General features: G+C 36.6%; 1 protein-coding gene and 2 long non-coding RNA genes across 4 annotated transcripts in view; 2 read left to right on the top strand and 1 right to left on the bottom strand.

The window, feature by feature from the left end:
- The window catches only part of LOC149654164 (inactive dipeptidyl peptidase 10-like), a 102,290-nt gene that overhangs the window by 66,891 nt on the left and 13,355 nt on the right, over window positions 1-22,044 (top strand). For both annotated transcript variants that reach the window (XM_089845569.1, XM_089845570.1), the window contains exon 2: window positions 19,445-19,559. In XM_089845569.1, coding sequence (XP_089701695.1) covers window positions 19,445-19,559 — 115 coding nt within the window. The remainder of the gene's footprint in view (window positions 1-19,444; window positions 19,560-22,044) is intronic.
- On the top strand, window positions 906-1,539 carry LOC149654166 (uncharacterized). The gene is made up of 2 exons (XR_016370427.1): window positions 906-1,114; window positions 1,190-1,539. It is a non-coding gene; the product is annotated as an uncharacterized LOC149654166 (long non-coding RNA).
- Window positions 5,561-7,682, bottom strand: LOC149654165 (uncharacterized). The gene is made up of 3 exons (XR_016370426.1): window positions 7,538-7,682; window positions 6,840-7,445; window positions 5,561-6,744 (listed from the first exon to the last, which is right to left on the bottom strand). It is a non-coding gene; the product is annotated as an uncharacterized LOC149654165 (long non-coding RNA).

Genomic DNA, 22,044 nt, shown 5'->3' with positions numbered 1-22,044 from the left:
TCTATGGATAGCTAAATTGAACAACTATATAATTATCTTGTTTATCAAATACACACCTGCCCCCCCCCCCGGCTTACACCCCCTTCTTTTAAAAAATAGACAGTCAATATTTGATTGAAGAATTATCTATTACTCCTAATACTCCTTCAATAGACCTGTCAATATTTGATTGATTGAAGAATTTTTTTTCTTGACAATACATCTTCAGAGACCAAAGTTTACTGTCGTAAAACCCACTAATGGACTGACGCATCAACTCCTTTGATATAATTAATCCTTTTGTTGAATTACAAGATCTATTGTAAATTCATCCTTTTGTTACAATCTGACACCACTTAAAATCACTCGGATGTCAATCTTATGTCACCTATTGTTGATTGACAAACAATATTAGACGTGTTTAAACCCGTCCGAAAGGTCAACGTACCCTTAGACGTTAATGCTTTAAGGGTACATAGGTTCAACAAAACTATAATTATCTGTCTAATAAATTTAGCCATGGGATCATTATTTACTTTTACATCCCTTTTAAGACATCTGTCAATATACCTTTTGTGGAGAATGTTTGACCGCCTGACATTAAAAGGAGATTGTTGTCTCTGCATTTTTAATCTTCTGTCGAAAACACAGTTCTTTTGTTATACCGACTGTTAATTTGGGGACAACGATTGGACCTCTTAAGAGCTATTGTCATACGTGCTTCAGCGTGCCACCCCCCCCCCCTTCGTCATGTGATTTATATTCTATAGCTAATATACTGAGTGAAAGGACTTTGAAAAGTATATAAACCGCACTCCAACCATTTGGGGAATCATCATTTAGGAAACTATCTTCTAGATAACATGAAATCTGTAGTAGTTGACTTTGAGTATCTACACGGGAAGGACGAAAAATGCAACCCTCGCAGGCGATCTGATTGTTAAAGAACTAAGTTGTGCTACTGTTACTAAAATTCCAGGAATAGTGTCATGGACATTTTTACCGCCTTATAGTCAATCTACGCTTCCTTCGTCTACACAACGACTCAATAGGTACATCACCAGAAATTTACACGGAATCTCATTTGGACGAGGAGAAACGCCTTATCATAAACTTCGTCGCTGTCTCATGTTAGGTACCCGGTTCGCAGACCGTATATATTGCAAGGGTAATCAAAAATGTTTCTTTCTTTTTAACATTTTAAATAAAGAAGTCATAAATTTGAATGACGTGGATTGTCCAAAGGCCATGGATATAGAAGGTGAGACACGTGTCACCTGTCTCTATGACCACCAAAGAAACACGCTAGCCCGTCATCGTCCGTGCGCATTGGAAAAGAGCCTTTTATACGCTGATTTCGTATACCAGAACGAGGACAGTATAAATTTGATGTTAATAGTGTAAAATTTTAAAAAAATTTAAAAATATTTAAATATGGATTTCTTATTGGCATACATAATAATAGATCATAAAGGAGAACGGTTTTCGTAATTGTTAATTTGTATAAGGTACATTTTTTATAATGGTCCTCTTTAATTAAAATAAGAATATTTTCAAAGATATTGCATACGTCACAGATGGGGAGTTTATTGGGGGTAAACATCTCAAAATATTGGTTTGCGGGGAGGAAAGGGGTAGTAAATACCGTCGTATAACGGGTAGATACTATAATAGCTTCAGTACCTTTCTCAGTACCATGGACTGCGAGCGAGAGAGAGGCCACTGATGTAAGATCTTTAAGTAATGCAAGGTTTTATTCTCTACCTGACAATGTATAAGGTCTATCATATAAAGGAACGTTTCCAGCATGGGAAACTCTATAAGTGCCGCTTGCCAAACGAAAAACATACAATTCAGCATTGATGTCCATGGAAAATACGCTGAACCAGCAAACAAACCTTTCGATGTCAAGGAAGAAAAAACAAAGAGATATAGGAAAATGATCAATTGAATTAGTAATTGATTTTAATTTCAAAACCAAAAATCTCAAAAATATTTTACTTAGCATTTTAAATTAAAAAGTAGTTTAATTCCTTGCACTAAATTTAATGATAGTTAATATCAACTTTCTTTTGAAATTAGAAGAAGTTAATTTAGAATAAATCAAGTACTACTTATTATGAGAGTCCTAAAGAATGGTAAACTATGGCCTATACTCCAAAATAAATTTTATACAACGCAAATTTAATTACCTTTGTATTAAGAAGTTAACTCTGCTTAAAGGGTTAACTGCATAGATAATACAGTCGTGACGGGAGTATACTAACTTCTCCCTCCCCCCCCCCACACTTTGACATAGATGTGACAATCTGGGCTCAGATATTCCTTAGTGAAACTGACTTGTATTGTTACTTGATAATAGTATATAAACTTATACCGTAGTTACGCAGATTGGAGAAATTAGTTTATATTATATCAGAAGCTATTTACTTCTGATTATATCAATTTAATTTTAAAATTAGATCTTTTGCTTTTAGAGCAAAATAAAAAAGAGGAGTAAATTTATTTTATATTATAATCTTTATTCATGAAAAGCTCTTTTACTTTAAATTAGTGCCTACATCTATAAGCCCATAGAGATATGAAAGGAGGAAGTGACAGATGAATGGGAAATATTACGGAAGGTTTTGCTTTCTACTTAAATTCGTCAACTGAGAATCATATAAATTTGGATTGTATGTAAAAAATCTATAATAAGCAATAAGAACCAGAAATGCACTATATGCAAGTAGCCACTGGCCTCCAAATACTTCGCTAACTAACCCTATTACAATAGAACAGACCAAAACATAGTCTTCATTCTTGTCTTATTTACTTTATATTATGATCTTTATCTCTAATCCTACGTACACCGAATGTATTACAGCAAACTTACATACCATTGTAAAGAATACGAAAGGGGTTACCTTCCTTTTTACGAAAGGAAAAAGTATTGAACTCCGTCCTTTCACACCTTTCATGGTCGTAGCCTTGAACTTTAAACGAAAATCCTTAATAAGCTTGATATTGTTCTTAACAGCAGCGTAATATTTTTCGGTTCCGGAGGTTTCTACATTGAGATTGATTTACATTTAAAATTAGGGACTTAACGGGGTAAAATATTACAGGATTAGAAACTTGGAACAGTTTGCAATTTAAAATTATCGGATCATCAAATTCCTAGCCGACTTGAAGGATGGTCAAAGTGCCACTACAATGACAAGGGGAACAATATCTCTATGGACGACTTTGCCTCGGGTTACGCCATTTACTGTTTAGACTTAACACCTGACGGTTACGCGAGTCATTCAGATCATTGGAGTCCCACGAAACAAGGACAATTAAGATTAGAATTGGGCTTTGAAAAACCCACGACCACTACGCTTAGTTGTATCGTATTAGCCGAATTCCAGGCTTTGTTACAAATAGATAGAAATAGAAACGTGTCAATCGTTTGTTAAACAAATAATGAACGCCGATCAGATAACACGCTTTCTACGATTCACCCCACATTTCCTAGGTGTTTACCCAAGTGATTTATTACCCGAAAAAATTGACAAGTTTCCTTCATCTATTATAATAAATTTAGACAGTCACTATAAAGACGGGTCCCACTGGGTATGCTGTTACTTTGATGGAAACAGAAGGGGTTATTACTTTGACTCCTTGGCTTTAGGGAACTTTCTCCCCTCGATTAAAGAGTTTGTTAAAAGAAATTCAAGAAAATGGTCCTTTAACAAAAGAAGACTTCAAAACTTGTCAAGTTCGACATGCGGACTATATTGTATTATGTATATAATACAAAGAACAAAAAGAAAGAGCCACAAATCATTCATGAAGCAGTTTGGACGAGATCGGTTGAAAAATGACGTCATTGTTACAAACATGTTGAAGCGCGCCCGTAAAAATTAACTTAATCTTTTTGTTAACAAATACTCTTTGTAATCTCTTTTGTATTTTTAAAAAATAAATATGTCACCTTTTTTTAATACTGTTTTCTTTTATTTCATATATTAAGGAATTTGAGGGGGAAGGTAAAAAGGGGGGGGGGGTAGTAAATTTAGGGGGGATATAACTCAGATATTCCTATCATCATATTCATTCAGCATCATGAACTCCGAGCTGCAAAGATATCATTCTTTTTACTCCTGGCCTCAAGATGAAAACTATAAAAAAGCTTTAAGCAGAGCGGGGTTTTATTCGTTACATACTGATGATCTAGTACAATGTTTCGAATGCAACGGGATTTTGCTAGCATGGAAACCGACCGATGATCCTTACGAAGAACATTTAAAACATTTCCCTAAATGTAATTTCATCAGAGGTGGGCCTACTAAAAACATACCCTTTACCATTGACGAAACAGAGACGTACACCAAAAATATAAAAGTCAAGACTGAGGAAAATCCACCGGAAAAACCTCAAGAAAACCCGGAAGAACTTTATCACACCTTTAAAGTCAAAACTAAAGATCTCGAAAGATTAGTTTTGGAACTCTACGTTAGAAAACAACTTAACGCGTTGTATATTAAAGAAAAACTTAATGACTTACGTAAGATTTAAAAATAATATTAAAATTTATCATCTTCCTTACGAAGATAGAAGGAATTATTTTAGAATAAATCAAATGCATTTTAAAATGAAAATTGAAATAATATCTTTAATATTAGAACCTATACTTTTAAAGAAAATAAAATAACTTTTTACTTTATATTATGGTCTTTATTCCTACAAAACCATCTTTTGTTATAAGCCTATACAATCAATCAAATACTGACAGGTAAAAAGAGGAGATCGAAAAAACCCGACTCCTCCCCCTTGAGTGGCCGCCATCTTGAATTACCGTATACTGGCTGCACCCTCTCTGATGATGATGGAGTAGAAGCCAGGTGTGCAGACTGGTGTCCATGTGGGATGGACAAAAACAATGACCAGAAGATGGTGGTGTGTAGAAACCAGTGTGTACAGACTGGTGTCCATGTGGGATGGACAAAAACAAAGACCAGAAGATGGTGGTGTTAGAAGCCAGGTGTACAGACTGGTGTCCATGTGGGATGGACAAAGAGCAGATGACGGTGGTGATTAGAAGCCAGTGTGGACAGACTGGTGTCCATGTGGGATGGACAAAGACCACAAGAGGGTGGGGATTATAAGCCAGTGTGTACAGACTGGTGTCCATGAGGGATGGACAAAGAGCAGCAGATGATTGTGATTAGAAGCCAGTGTGTACAGACTGGTGTCCATGTGGGATGGACAAAGACCAGAGGCTGGTGATGTTAGACAGGCAATGGAGTAATAGCCTGTAAGTGTAATACAATTTTCGAAATTTCCGGAAATTGAGAACACGTTTGCTCCGATTTGCAAACTGCGAACGCGGTCACGTGGGTGTAACAACAGACAGACACACACACACACACACCCACACACACACACACACACACACACACAGACACGTCGAAATTAGAACCTCTCCGTGACATACGTCACTCGGAGAGGTAACAACAGACAGACACACACACACACACACACACACACCCACACACACACACACACACACAGACACGTCGAAATTAGAACCTCTCCGTGACATACGTCACTCGGAGAGGTAAAAATGCAATTAGCCAATTACAAAGAAACCGGCTTTACTATATTGCGAAGAGGTCAACTTGTAAAAGGCTCGGTTAAACGCTTTGCTATATTGCAAAGTAGTTCATTTACCAAAGGCTCGGCTAACCTAATTTACACGATTTTCGAAATTTTTAATGTACCAAATGGTTAAAGAACTTCGTCAACGGATTTGAAATAATTGAAAGCAAAAAGCGGCGCATTTGCTCGAGCGTTGCCATGGTTATGGAATAGTCCACTTGATTATTGAGGGGGTGTGACAGAGTGATGATCTAAAGCAATAACCTTGGTAACGCTTATGAAAAAGTGACAATTCCAAACCCTACATACTTTTGAAAAACCAATTAGAAAAGAATTAGGCTGAATGTAAATCCGTATCAATAATGAAATATATGATGAGAAGTCAACTTTGTAGGCGTTTTGCAGATCCGCACTAACTCTTTTTAATCTGATGAAAATTTCTAATTGTAACCAGCAATCCTGTTGGCGAAATAGTGCTAAGAAAGCTATAAAATGATTTATTGCAATTAAATCAGGCCTAAATGACCGAAACGCCACCATATCAAAAGCGTGACAGTAAAGACTCCCAATTTAGAATAAGGCTCATTCTTCCAGGAATTAACTATTGCGATTTTGGCAAATTGGCACAACACGTTAGCTTCCTTCATCCTTACACTTTGAAATTCCAGGAACAATTTCTCATTATGAATTTAATCAGTACTCTTATGAATATTGCCCCAAAAACTAATGAAGTATCATTTCTCGTACGAACCTTTTTTCCAAAACTACTGGATTGATTTTAGTGTCTTATCTTCCTTTTGTTTTGTGATAAAAGATGGTGATAGATTGCCATCTTGAAGGGTGCGAAACGCTTCGTTTGAAATTAGACGGAAGACAACACCTGCCAAGTAAAGATGCTACTGCTCTAGCTGACAGTCTTAAAAGTTGTTTTCCGCTTTTCTCGCTAAAAACCCCCCCCCCTTTCATGCGCTTCTAACAAGAAGGTATTTAGTTTAGTCTGCTTTTGTGATCTAATTTTAAACTCTCTTTACTGTTTGTCTCTTTTCGCTCTCAAGTTCAGCGGATAAGTCCTCCTCTTTTTCCAAGTGAAACTATGGCCCAGGCGCCTTAGGAAAAAGATTGAGGCGATGGCAATACAACCTGACTCATTATAATAAGCGTAAATAGCTACCACAGACGTCATTATAACTTAATCAATACCAAAGCTAAGCAGCTAGAAGCTTGAGTACACATACCTTGAAATAACGCTTCTTATTAAATATTTAAAAGATCCGTAGGGCCCAGAACCTAGAGTAATGAAGTGGTTTCAAAACTATTTTATCTAATTTTTTTTTGAACTGATTATGAACAGATGCTTGATTGATTTAGCAGACCGTATTTTAATTTTCACTGAATGTTTTGGTCCATCCCCAATAGACGACGTCATATCCGGTCTCTGCGTTCAAAGTCACTAATCAACTTTTCTTTAGCTAGGTGTGGTATGAATCTGAAAGCTTATACAGTACATGAAATTATAATATTTTAGCGGCTTGGTTTCGCCTCCAAAATTGGCACTGAGGAAACCATTTATAAGGATAATTTTAAGGCATTACAACCAGCTCAAAGATTAACGATTTTTGATTCTAGCGTGCAAGATAGTAGATTACGGGAAGAGGCTAGCGTATAATTATTCAAAAAGCGTTTGAGGAATTAATCGAGATAATGAATATTGATCCAGTGGCCAATCAATTTTAATATTTAATTGATTCAAGACCCGGCCGGGAAGGTCTGAGAAGTTACGTCATTTCTAGGTTTGGTAACCAAGTAATTTCATTCAAGGTATTGACCAAGATGACGTCACTCTGTTGTTATTGAAGACAGGAAGGCAATCATATAAATAGAAAACTTATTTTTTTTACTGTTGTAACTTTGAAGACTTGGAATATAGACATACCATTTGTTTCTAAGCCTTGGTAATTGTGTAGGAATCTCTGGGTACCTTTAAATAAAAGGGGTCTCTGTTCTCCAAGGACTTGCGCTATAAGATCGACTGGTGGGTGCTATAAAACCAGGACGGTTGTGTGACTTCTTTGTATAAATATTTTACGATCTATAAAGAGAGACCATGCAGCCTGTAGGAGATTGCAGCCAGATATAATTTGCCAAACTGTTTTTATAAACAGGTTTTAAACGTAAAAAAAGAAGGTGGACTATAAAAATAGATTAAATACGAAAAACTCCTGGATTAAAGGTCCTGAAAACTCAGCTTTTCAAGTCATTTTTTCTTTTGGTCTTACGTCAACACTTTAAAATTAGACCTAAATCCTTGGGTGGGTACAAGTGGAGAAATAATGTGGATATGTGTACCGATATGTTACCGGTACATTACCAATCATGATTATAGTATTTTTGGGGCTCAGAAACTTTATTAGTACAACTGTGTCTTTGTTTATAAACTTAAGTAGGTAGAACCTTAGAAGTATCGTCAACCCGGGGCTAAACGACTACACATCAAAATTTTGAAGTTTTCTGACCTTACAGGTTAAGCAACATTTGCTGTGATCAAAAAAGCTATATGGTCCTACTTTTGTTTTCCATTCGTTTCCGGTTGTGTGTGATTGATTGACATTGGCTCAGTTGCTATGCCACAACAGGATATTGAGTGAGAACACTTCTATCTCTTATTTTCACTGCTGTGATGAACTGAACTAAAACCACAACCAAATCAGTCTATATCAACCATCATTTACTTCGGATATTCTATTGCAGACCCGGTTATTCATTCGAATTTATGACGTAATTAATTGCATAATTAATCAAAGGATTTTGCCTAGGCGGTCGATTCTCGTTTCTCAAACCCTCTGGATTCGACGCGGTTCTTTAAGCGTTCCAATAAATTAGGCTTAACCAATTCCCCTTACATTGCCTGAGCGTGCAAGATCAAAGTCTTTCCAATACCCAGAGTCCCAGTGGATAAATCACTAATCTCTTCTTGTTTAAATAAATAGATGGATTAAATCCTTTAAACAACCAACAAAACTCTCCATTATGAAAACTTAGGAGTTAGGAATAATAATAATTTAGCTTCCAATTTTGAGATAACTTTATTTACTCTATACTCAGGACCAGATGGCTAATACAATATTTAACGTTAGATGCATTAAGTAAATTGATAAATCCGAAGTGAGGGACGTGGTAAAAATGTACAACACCTACACCAATTCCAGTTCGTTCAAATATTTTTGGAAAATTAAATATTATTATTAGTAGCATGTTTTAATTTGTAAAATTGAGGTAATAAAGAATTAACTTAATAATTGTATTTGTCCCTAAAGATTTTCAATAAACAATTACATAATTTAATCGTAATTTCGACGTTTGAAGAAAACGGCAAAACTACCTCGTTACCATGACAACCAATAGCAGGTAACGCTACTAACGTCAAATATTTAAGAACTCTAAAGCGTCTAGTCGGCAGTATGCGTGGCGTTGCAACCACTTGGGATTCAAACCCGTAGAGTCTGGCCATAACTGTTCCCAACTACAGTACAGTACCCAGGCAAGACCTATTGGAATCCATAAAGTTCAATCAGGAGAGTCCTTTAGTGTCCGAGAGAATCGCCTTTCGAATCATTCTCCATTAGGGGTTAGGGGTTCGCGCGTGGAAATGCACTTAAGGCGCTTTCCTTCAAGCCTTGGCCGCCGAACCTAACGGCCCGAGACACGCTGGGACCCAATAACGACCGTACTCAATACACATGGCCTTATATGTAAAATTGATTCATCTCTTTGGGAATTTAGAATTGAGGTTTTGTTATGGTACGTACATATATGTAAATGGATTTCATTCCAATTTCTTTGTATGGGAAGAAAGAAAACCAATTTTCTATTCCCAGACTTCTAAAATATTGGTTCAATGAAATAACGCGAGATTTCTAACAAGTGACCACTCGTAATCACGTGTGACCATGTCAATTAAGATATTTGGAATCTAAAACCTTCCACAACCATGAACTTAAATTATAGTCGAAGCTTTGAAGCCTTATTTTAAAACAAACTTTAATAACACAGCACATATCATAAAGACTGGATTAGTAAAACGTGTAGGCTTTGAAACAGAATAACGAGGCTCTCTCTTTTGCACGTGCCTGATTATGGATCTGCAAGTAGATTCCGAGGCGGACTGAGCTCCAGCTTGTCCTTATTTCCCATATCCTTTTATATAGGTACAACGTAAGTTCATAAGATATGTTCACCATAAGTTTGTCAGTGGTTACAAACTGGAGCTCGTCATGAAGTGACAACGTAGGTCATAGATTCGAGGTAAAGCGACGCCTGGTGAGGCGCTGTCAAAGACTTTGTAATGCAGACCAAATAGAAAGATGGCCTGCAAAATTAACCGAGTGTAGGACTTCAATTCTCCCATGTCGTTCTCGAACTAGCTCGAGCTGTAAGTCTCTAGCATTACGAAGCATAGGAAGCGTCGTCATACTTATGGAACATATCTTAAAAACCTATGGTGCAAGCGTAAAACCTAGCGATGAATAAAAGCGGAATGATTGCTACTAACACGCAAAACTAACGTTTGCAGTTTTGGTGGCCTCGCTTTAATAAGAGCCACCGTTCCGTTAGTCGATATAAAGACGGCTAAAGCTGCCTTAACCTTACAGACCTTACCGTACAACGCGTTCCCAAGGAGTCGAGACCCCTACGTGCATTGAGCGTGCCTTACAAGATATAAATAGAAAAATATAACACGCGTCCAACATAAATTCAACAGAAAACTTTCAGGAATCTTTAAGTTTAATAACGGTAATGGTAAGTTTAACAACTGCGTAGACCAATAGTGCGTCAGTTGAAATGGAGGCATAAATAGAAAGCAAAAATTACAACCGCAAACATCTTTTTATAGCAATGCGTTGTCTGGCAATCTATTTAATTAATTTTTACGTTCGACTTCTTGGAATTCTACTTCAAAATTGTATTAGCAAAAACCATTATCTCCTCGGTCTTTTATTGTGGATTTCCTGTCCAAAAACGTCCACATCCTTTCCAAACGTGTTTAGTTCCGAACTAATAATATTTACTTCCGGTATATACATTTCCCAAAATTAACTGTCTTCCTGTCCAAAAATATACACTACATGTAAGGACCATGTCAACGTATGTCCACTTTTTCTCCAATAATGTGTAAAGTCGAAAAGACGCATTGATTTGACTTTTCAACAAATTTTGAATTGATTTCTTCCAGAAAGCCTTCCATTTTAAACGTATATTTTGAAATATTTTCTTCATCAATATCCCAAGACTCCAAAACTGAGTTCCCCAGCGCTCTTAAAAAATAACTTTTCAAAAGTTTTCATTCTTTTAATTGTTAATTTAGCGAAAGTTTTCTAATTTGCATTGTCTCGTGGTGGAGCTCTTAGCTGATTAATGGCTTTGGAAGTGAGGACGACGCTGTAAGACGGATTGCGTCGCTGGAAGGCACAATGAGAAGATTTTTGTCTTGGGAATTCAAGTCAGCTTTTGAAAACCGAGGAAAATGGACTGGAAAATGCTTCACCCACCGAGCTCTCAAAAGCTTTATTCTGTAGACCATTTTTGTACAATGACATAATTGAACTACGTTTTATTAGAGGTAAAGGCAAGAGCAATGTACTTTTGGAAGACTCTATGTGCTTCTACATTCTTAAAGACAAAAGGAAAAAACTGTACCACAATGATCATTAACCCAAAAGTTAACGGCATTCATTGTAGTGGAACTGATCAAAATTCATTAAGTTTAAAAAATGCACACAGATGGTCGATTCGACTGAAAAGTCTTTTCTAAATCCGACTTCATTTCGAATTGAATATTCAACAAAGTTGAAACACATTCGTTTCTTCAAGAATACCCAGCGGTTATGTGGATAGAGCTTTGTACGTTTTGAATACACTCGATGAGATAATCGACCATAGCTCCATCATTGATTTTACCATTCATTTTAAAGTCACTTTCGCTAGTCGCGACTCTTGAGATTGAGAAGCGATGTTTTTGGCGTTTTTTCGACGTATCTTTTTGACATTTAGTCGATACATAAATTTCACGCTTTACGCCTTGCATACTAGTTCGCTGGTAAAAAATAAACCGAGTCAAATACGTATGAGATGTCGTGATAGGCTTAGGATATGTATTTAGAACCATCGAGTAAAAAGTTTCAACCGAGTGAGATAAACCTTTTGTATGTGAAAAATTCCTACAATGTACATTATATATATCTTCTTGTACATGTAAAGAACAAGGAGGGTAAAGAAAAAATCGACGTTTCTTTATCGGTATTTTTTGTAAAATGTAGGATTAATCTTTAGGCTTATTTCTCCTCGAAGTCTTGCGCTGTTAAACAGTATTCAAATTGTGACGTGTTCTCTTTTCTATACGCGTTTCCAAGGGAACCGCGATGAGAAATAAGAAGAATAAAAAGCGTCGATGGATCTAGTTCTGTATCTTTAAGAAAGGATGGATGGCAAGAAGAAAATTTCTCCTCAATTTAAAAAAAATGATCAAAGAGGACGAAGATTCCATCCGTACGCATAGAGATGTGATGTACATGGTGTACGGAAGAAGAATTGTAAAAACCATCGAGACATATATAAGATCGATCTGCAGAAGGCTTTAGGAGGATAGTCAGGGGTAAGGATAGCAATGAGGATCTTCTGAGCTTCGTAGAGTACACCAGTATGGAGTGTTCACCTTAGTAATTGGGAGCGTTAGATTGTACTAAAATCCAAAAGCCCTTCGACCCTTTCATGTAGTTACGGTTCCCAATTGGGCCACCTCTTAGGTCGATTGAAAATTAGGACGACGTACTCTCTGCGAAAACACGATTCGGAAAGCTTATGTACTTCCAGACTAATTGGAGAGACTATATAACAGTGATGTTCGGACTCGTTCAACAGTAATTCAAAGTCCACGTAGTAATAACTGCTCTCGAAATCCCGGTCGTTCCATTGGGAGATACTTGTATTATCCATAGCTGTTTCGTTGTGTATTTTAATTGAATAAAAGAGAATCGCGAACGAGGTTAAATTACTAGACATTGTAATTGGTTTGTCTTCTGTTTGGTTTGTTTAAATTACGCTTTGTGGTCAGAAATGATTACTAACTTATACTTTTGATCCAATTTCTGAGCATATTGATCAAACCATTAGGGTTTTTTTTAAAAAAAGGTTTGACAATAGGGTTGTTATATACCATATTGATCACTAGACAAGAATCTTTTCAAGGCTTAAAGCCCTTTTCAACATAACCTTGGAGTACGTTAAAGTATTTCCTATCCAAAAATAGCCCCCAAAATATGAAGAGAATATCCAATAAACTCATCCATCTCTCTTGGAAATCATCAGAGGAATACGAGATTCCAGGGTCCTATTATATTCTACCACATATCACATTCTTATCTCTCTTGGCGCCCAGCAAAAATTCAATTTTGTAACGCGTCAGTACAAGCCAATGCTTTTTACGAATGCTGCATGGTACTTCAATTTTTCACCGATTTTTAATACCGGGTACATTTGTTGCCTTCAAAACGTATCCAAAAGGTATAGAACTATATACCATTGCACGTTCTAAATTTATTAAGCGTACTAAAGGTTGAGACGGATTCGCACGTGGTCTAAATAGGAATGGTGCATGGATTTTGGTATATGAAAATGAGACACCGTGTTTCGTGTGACCGTTGAAACTTGAGTTATGACATACCTCTATATTTTACAACAAAGGATCTAAGGAAAGGGTATCGTGAGATTCTTTCATACGCAAGCGAATATTGGCCTTGTATAAAACTAGCCTTGAAAACTATATAGATGCATATTCTATGATAAAAATAATAATAAAAATTGCCGTAAATATTTCACTGTTGCTCTACACTCTTCCGGAACTGTCCTAGCTGGAACGCGAGGACATTAGGTTTAAGGTTTTCTCATGCGAGGGTTGACTTTATGGTTAAAAAAATGGAGTAAAAATCCGTCCCCTATACCACTATAACATCCTGGTATGGTCAGCTAGGAGCATCACAAAAGATAGATATATGTTGGAAGATAAAATTCAGCCTCATAAATCCGGTTTTAGGCTTAGCGCTTATAACTCTCGGTTTTGGTACAAAATAGCTCCCAAATTCCGATCAGCATCAGTCAAGTACTCTCGGCTTCCGGTTTTGTGAAGGTAATTGCCTAGAAAATAACACGGTTCGACATGGCGTACCAGCTAGTACTTAGCGGCGGTTTGTTCGAAAGACGAGTAATTCAATTCGGACCCTAAGTTGTATACGACTAGAGGTTTATTATACTGAAGCAAAAGACCAAGTTCTTGTACAAGTTTGCAACTGATTCAGAGAGAGGAGGCGAAACCAGTGTCATATATTCGACCAGACCTATTTCTTGACACTGAATTCATCAAGTAATATACTTCTAATGGGTGAGAGAATTCCTTCCCTTCGCAAGATGGTTGTCTGACTATGACCAGAGTTCGAGAGGCTACCATTTATCAGCGATGAGAATAGATCTAACGTAAGAATTCATCCCTGATGCTTTTCCAGCCTCCGGACACTAGTATTCTCGCCTCTTTTCTCATCTTTTTCGGATTCCCTCTTTCCCTCTGGATCTCTCATCCTGAGTCTTTGCATTCCTCTTTTACTTACTCTATCGTTTTCTTCTTATTCACTCTCTCCTTTCTCAAGGAAAGACACTCTCCAACGAGAGATGATCTATCAACTAAGCCATGCTTTTCATCATTTTCACCTTGTCACAACTTTATATTTAGTTCTTTTGCGGTATTTTTTAAATTCCTCAACCGTTAACTATCGTTTTCGGCAAATAATTTAAAAGACTCTTCGTTGTAAAGAAAGCTATTCCAAAAACATAACTCCAGGGAAGATTGATGAATCCTTTGACATATTATTAAACGAATTAACTTGAAATATGTAAATTAGGACTACTATCCTCATGCATTTGAATTACCTTTAACTGTTTTGAAATAATTCAAAACTCTTTTGAATTCAAGCGCAGTTATAGGTAGACTATTATTTATAATTAAGTACTATAATTCACTTAAACTGGACCCATTTCTTATTATAACTATAGGATATTTTAATAAGCATGCACTTTAAATTATCTTTACTTGAATATTGTGATACAAATGTCTGAGTTTAAAAATGGTTTGAATGTTTACAACATAGCAGAAACTTCTAAAATAATTAAATTGAGGATTCTCGACCTAATTTGCATATTTCAAAAATGTAAAGCTGTTTTGCAGTATGTTTGACTGGAGGGTACTGCACCGCGAAGTACGAGAAACTGGGTTAGATATCTGAAGTAGAGGTTTAGATAAGGAATAGGATTTTGCTCAGTTCGAAAAGTTAAATTTTATAGTAATGTTTTTTCTCCCTTACTGGGTCGATTCATTGTATTACAAGAAACGTTAGTATTTAACGATGTTTTATTATATATCTCTTTAGTTTTTAATTACAAACGTATTAACTCTCGCTCGCTCGTTAAGCCTAACGACGCTGAACATCGTTACAAGCGTAATGACGGTGTAATTTCAATGTTAATAAGCGTTATTATTATCTTTTTTCACTTCAAACCCGTCAAAGAACCTCCTTTGACGCCCCAAAAACTGTTACGAACATTGTCTCGCGTCTCTCAGAATCTCAGCGCGAAAAATCTTTAAGTGTAACCTGAGAAACTAGCCTGTTATATTGAAAGACGCGTAACGTTTCTGTGTGTGGCAAAACGCCAAAACAATCTCAAATTTTGATACAAAAGAAAAAAAAAATTGCGGAACTGATTTTTTAGTCCCTTTTTTTCATCTTTGTTTTAGAAACTAAGACTTCGGGATCTTTAAGAACGGAAAGAAATTCGTTCTAGCCGTCAAAAGAGAAGAGCCTTCTACCCCTCCCCCCATAAGCAAAAGAGCGTAGAAACGCGATATTGAGGTTTCACCGGGCAACCAAACTTAAGAAAGATGATCGGATCTTTAAAAAGGACTTTGCGGCAAAGATGAGGGTCTAGGGACTTGGGAGACGGAAGGAGGTGACACATCATCCACTAGAAAGTATTTTTATGTGGATCGAAACTTGTACTAAATTCCTTCATATTTGTGTCTGGGCTAAATAATAGCTCAAAATCAGTCATGGGGATCCAATCAGGTTCGGTTTATCTCCAATTGAATTAAGACAAGTCATGCCATGACCAGATATGAATTCAGATTTGGGTTATTGTAATTAAACTATTACAGGTATGGATACGTTAGTGCAGTCTTCCATAACTTGAGTATAGTCACTAAATAAACCATATTATCAAGAGATAGCTTCAATATAACTGAAGATGACCAAGTAAATTGAGAGTCACGATCTTATGTCAGGATGATTTTCGAAACCCAATTTCTCCATATTTGTTAGTGACATAAATAACTCTTGCAATTATGAAGTATTTTGTGTTGAAATTTGAGGTACCATAACAGTTAATTAAAACATGTGACATAGTACTGCAAAACTTAGACTTATTTCTTCAAAGTTATCGCTCACATGAAAAACCTGGAGGACTTTCCAAAAATTTATTTTATTCAATTACGCTGTATCTTGAAACGTACCAAAATAAATATCAGGCCACGTATGGAATTGGCCCTTATAGTCTTAATGTATTTGTTCGGTTGGCCTGCCACGAAGAAAGAAGGTGGTGCGTACCTGGATAGCTATAGTTGAAAGCGCAGGTAGCTAGGGACTAAAAGAAAATTCTCCTAGAAAAGATATGCCTCGGAGGCTCAAGAGCGAGGGATTTTCCGTTAAAAAATAAAGGGATGAACGATGAAGGAAAGGATAAAGGAAGTTCTATTGCTGGGAAGAGCAACCATGAGGGGATGTGAAACCATACGTAGACAGATAAAATATCATAACGTTGGGCAACTTCATTCGCTATTTATAGCACCAGATTGTTGCCTAGGTTACAGGCAACAATGCATGGTGGAAAGATGACAATACCTAGTCCATCATGCAGTTAATATAGCAATATAATACTAACAGCCAATGAAGTTTATACTGTCCCTACTCGATATTATTTTGTCTTTGAGGAGTAAGTTGAAGTAAAGACGCTAGTTATTGATTCTGTCTCAAGGCCGGTTCGTTGATCATTTGCGCAAAGAAATTTTTCTCGACCGTGTGACCGAGAGCTTCTCCGCAGCACCGTTCTTCGGAGCCGACTCGGAACGCGCGCTGGTTTTTGGGACGAAGAAACTCAGGAAAGATTGCTATTTCGCGTGAGATCTTTACTCTTTTCTCGCCCCAGAATCACCTTTCAGATTAAAATGATTACGGGGGGAACCACCACCTTGCCTTAACGCGTCTTTATCCTCTCTGGTTTTAACGCGTATTTGAAAGAGCTTTATATTCTGCCTTCTTATAGACGTTTTTGCTTAGCTGTTGCGTTTCCCTCCATAGATCTTGTTAAATCTACTACAATAAGGATGTATAAAGATATACTATAAACTTCTAGGGCGTGTTTGTGTCTACAGTGTAAGGGCGGGTCTCTAGACTCTGACGTAGATCGACTTATGACCTCCAAGAAGAGTAGTGAAAGGCGTTTGCTTATAACTTTATATATAGTTAACCATATTGGGGGGACAATATTGACTTAGTACGGTGGGAGGGTATGGTATAAGACTTCTATATATAGACACGCGTGTGTTTATTTATCAGATTAAACTATAACTGTCATTCACAAGTTCGATTTGAAAATAGCCGTCCTGTACACATAACTATGGAAATGAAAAAGGTTTTACGTATATTAATGTAGAGTAATACCATCTTAGCACATTGGAGAATTAACATGAAAAATTGCTTGAACAATGCACCAGAGGGTGATTTAGGCCTACTCAGTTTTGTAGTTACGAAGATTCTCAGAGGCTATACTAGTCTCTCATATGAAAAGCACATATTTTTATTTGAAAGTTAGGGTTTGTTTTTATCACAGGGCTATTCCAGACTATACTTTCTTTTCTATTACGAAGAAGATATAATTAAATTAATTAAAATTAAGCTGTCTTTGTTGACTAGAATAAGATGAGTGCATTGGCTAATTGGATTGGCTGAAGTTTGGATATTAAAAATATTAAGTTTTCAAGACATGATTATTATTTGACAACCCTATTGGACGAATTCATCAGGTAGTATTAGTCAACAAATCAATGCACTTATACGACCTAGTAAGGAAACATGGTTCCAACTTAAATTTTAAATGTTCTTTCAAACAAACAAAAAAATAGTTATCTGGTATTTTCCCTCATACGAATAGATTTTCGATTATTCAACAAAATTCCTTGGTAAAAATTTACATATTCTCAAAATCAATCTTCATGCTAGGGGATTTTTTTCTCTTAACATAGCAATAGATAAGCGATATCAAAAGTTAATCAAAAAGGATTATTAGGGGTATTTTGACGCGTTAAATGATAAGATAAACTATCCATCAGACGCATGCACTGGTATGAAAAGAAACCATTAAAAGTATAAGCCAGATCGATATAACCTTTAGAAAGAACGCGGTAAAACATAAAAAACACACACACAAGGCTTAACGATAAGGGGTTAGAAAAGCCTATATATTACAAGATCAGCTCTGTTGGTATCGCTTTTCCGGAAGCGGGGTTGCATAACTAAACTGTACCGAAGTGTAAGTTTAATTATACTCGTTGAAAGGCGATAAATTCGCGTCAACCCCAACAGTTGACGTAAAACCAATATTCTCGCTAATCAATAACTGAATTAGATACTCAAAATATTAGAGAGGGATTTGAACTCTTTGCAAGGTCAACCTGTCACGTGAGGACAGTGGAAAATGGGTCAAAACATTGACCTTAAAGTAGTGCGCGTATGTTTTTTTTGCCTTTGGGAATTACAATAGTGACCTAATGACTTTAAAAAAGGGTTCATGGCTTTAGGGAAAATATCATTTATCTTTTCTGAATGATATCTGTTGTCATTACATTCTTTTGGTCATTAAGGTCCGGTTTGAATCGACCTTTTTCCCACTCTTACGTCGTTTCACCCATTGTTTCTGCGACGTCTTTATCACGTTGAATTATCGGATGTTTGTATCGATGTATTCTTTCTACTATTTTTGGCTTTTTCTCTAAGTCTAAGTTCTTCTTTTTCCCGGACAAAAACAACGGTCTTGTTCTTTTTCATATACAACAAGAAAAACATTATGTCGGGAAAGGGAATCTTCAGATGTCTTGTATCAGTAGATTTATACTATTTGGAAAAGAGATGCGTGGTCTTTCGAAGGGTCCAACATTTACACGAAATCCCCCGTACGCATGAAACCTTAAGGAATATTTATATTTATAAATCTTGAAACAGCGAAATATCTGATGAAATCATGACATCTTTGATAAAATCGTTATATCTTGAACTAAATCACGAAATAATGTCGGACCCCTCTTTTTCATCCCTCTCTTTCAAAGACCATTTAGAAATATATATATATATATCTATAATCGTGTTCAGCATTGTGTTTTGGGAAATGGATTTAAACAGTGCATTATTTTGATAGCTATATTTTCCGATGTACTTTTATTTTGTTTTGTTTTGGGAAACGTAGTGGACATTAAATGTGTAGAATACATATTGACGTCGCTAAATATTGATTTTGCTTTAAACGCGTAGTTATACAGTGTAAAATGTTTGACCTATATTCTCTCTAATCTATATTTGACGTCAAAATTATGTTTCCAATGTCATTTAAACGTTTCTTGGTCATTTTAGCTAGTTGTTGATGTACGTTGTCTTGAAAAAAATTTGACCATTTGAATCTTTGTATTTTTTTACAGGAGCTAGATTCTGAGGATGAAGAGAAAGAGAATTGGTTGGGTATCGGCATCGCTCTACTGGTCATCGCGGCCATCTGTTCACTCATCGCCCTCTCCATCGTCATGCTCTCACCGAGTAAGCGATAAACTCTGATCTTTTTCGTATAATGTATCCCACATAACCATGGCTTACTTTTCGTTGGATCAGGGTCAACCCATATATAGGCATATATCCCTAGTTTAATTTCTTATAAACCCTTTCTCCGAGACCACCACGGGGCTAGATTACGGTTGCCGGAAAACGTTCCCAAAATTTGTTTTAGTATAGGATGTTTCCGCGGGATCATAAACCCGCCGGACGTCTATAGAAATCGATGAATATAGTTTCCATCGTGCATGGGCAATTTCGATCGAAGACTCCCCCGTAATCTCCTTCGCCTTAGTAAGGTATATGTAAAGATTTCAGTCCTAATAGGATGAATAGTCGCGTTGTCAAAGCGCAGCGCGAGACTTATTCTAATCGAAATGCTCTGCCTAACTATATCGATTAGGTTTGACCGTAACCGAAACCACGATTATTAGCGCGAGGCGCGAGCTATATTAATCGATTAACATCGTTTCCCGCCGCTGGGAAAGTTCAATGGGGAGACTGAAGCGAGGGAGGGGGATTGAACTGGATCGTTCGTCCGCCTCTAATGAATTTTAATCAAATGTGAGTAGGTTCCACACGTATTTCCGATAAGCCATGGGGTGTCTGTGTATGAATCCAATTGTTTTGATACAGTTGGGGAAATACTCCCTTATCATATAGTGATATGATATTATTTCTTCGTCAGACAGACTAAAGTCTGTATGATCCATGGTGATCCCAATAACTTCATCGCTTCCAGTTAGCAATTAAAGACGCAGATATTATTAACAAATTTATTTATTTAGTTCAATATGATTAAAAAATAAATAAATAAAAACTGCAAGGATATCAAGCAATTAAGACATATGATTGTAATTTACCATTAGTTTAATTGAATGAATGCTGCTACATTTGTTGGGGTCTTGAAAGAGAACTAATGATTTCCCCAGGGTTTTCGCCTCCGAGTTAAGAGGTAGTTTTTCAATAAACACAAATCAAATTATGATCTCCCTCTTTTCCGCCCGGCCACAAAATCTCTGAGAGAAAAATAACGAGGAGATGGGCTAGCAGCTCCCCTCGGAGTCATCCCAAACCGTTGACTATCTCGCCTCAAGAATCATGAGCCATTTGTCTCTTGTCTCCATTTTTCCTGCTGGTTTTGCGACTTTTGTCCTGTACTGGCTCTTGAAGGCCTAACCATACCGATTTTGGAAAGGGGTGGGAAAAAGGGATAATTTTGAAAAATCGTTTGTAGAAAAATGACCACTGTCCGGGGAGAAGCGTACGATATACGTCTGTTCCGCAATTAATATACGTTAAGGAATTGAAACTCTAGCTGATGAGATAGAGTGAGTGAACTTATACTGGAGAAAGCGCAAGAAATGGCATTATTTTCTACTAATTTCTCTATTCTCTATGGGTTGTAAACTCGTTCCAGCCCAGCCCTAATTACGGGTTGTAATGTATGGTTAAGAATTCTTCTGCAACGTGATATATTTCACTGTCCCTTTACTGGCACTCTATGACGTTACTTATTATTAATACAAGATATATTTCTCTGGGAAAAGATTACTCGTGTCGTTGAGTAATGTTTCTAATAAGATATATGGACAGGGGGTGTTATATGAGCTTTCTAGAAGTTTCTTGACCCCTGAATTTTTTATATGCCATATTTTCTTTTTGTCTTAAAAGTAGGTTTATAGTGTAGGGGTAAATTATGTCTACAGTTTCATACACTCTTTGAAAGCGTAGACAAATTTTCATTATGGAAATTTCTGCCTCTAAAATATTAAGACAGATCTCACGTATCTGCATGAGCTAAAAAAATCACTGAAAATATCTCATTGGTTGTTGCTTTTTGAAAAACCTGGACACCTAAAATGGGAAATAGGGTATTCAAAAGTGTAATATATATTTTTATCTACAACATCTTAAATTAAATTTCGAGCCCCCAAACGAGCATTTTTTTATTTTTGGTAACAGCTTCAATGTTGGCCTTAACTTCTACATTTTGATTATCCTACCAACGAAGATAAGAGAAGTTATATAAGATAAAAATCCAACTAGCTTTTTTCTTTTTCTTATGCAGTTTCTAGACCATAATTGAGTTTTTGTAGATGAGGCGGTAAATTTATTTCACCCCTTCTAGAGTCTAGCAGATACTAAGGCCTAAGGGGCTATGGAACAAAGAGAAATAAGAACTCAACGCGTTGAACTGAATTACACATTTCTTCCTATAGTATAGGCACTATACCGACATGCCGTCTAAAGTTCAAAGTCTAAGAATAGCCAGGGACCAAGGCCTAACCTTCGTCGAGGGATTGTATTGTTTTTAAGACTTTGTAGCGTATACTACAGCTCGAAGCAATTACCCCTATTCCAGCAGCTAAGGATATACCCCATCCAGTGAGTTAGAAACAATAGATTGAAACGCGGCGGCTTTAGTAGTTGAATCTCGTTATTCCTGCCTTTCACTCTATTGCTTCTAATT

Source organism: Phalangium opilio, unplaced genomic scaffold, assembly GCF_054372755.1.
Source record: "Phalangium opilio isolate 3A_F unplaced genomic scaffold, DU_Popi_V2 ptg000079l_1, whole genome shotgun sequence".
Taxonomy (NCBI): Eukaryota; Metazoa; Arthropoda; class Arachnida; order Opiliones; family Phalangiidae; genus Phalangium; species Phalangium opilio.
Note: the sequence above shows the minus strand (reverse complement) of the source record. Positions and strands in the feature narration are given on the sequence as shown.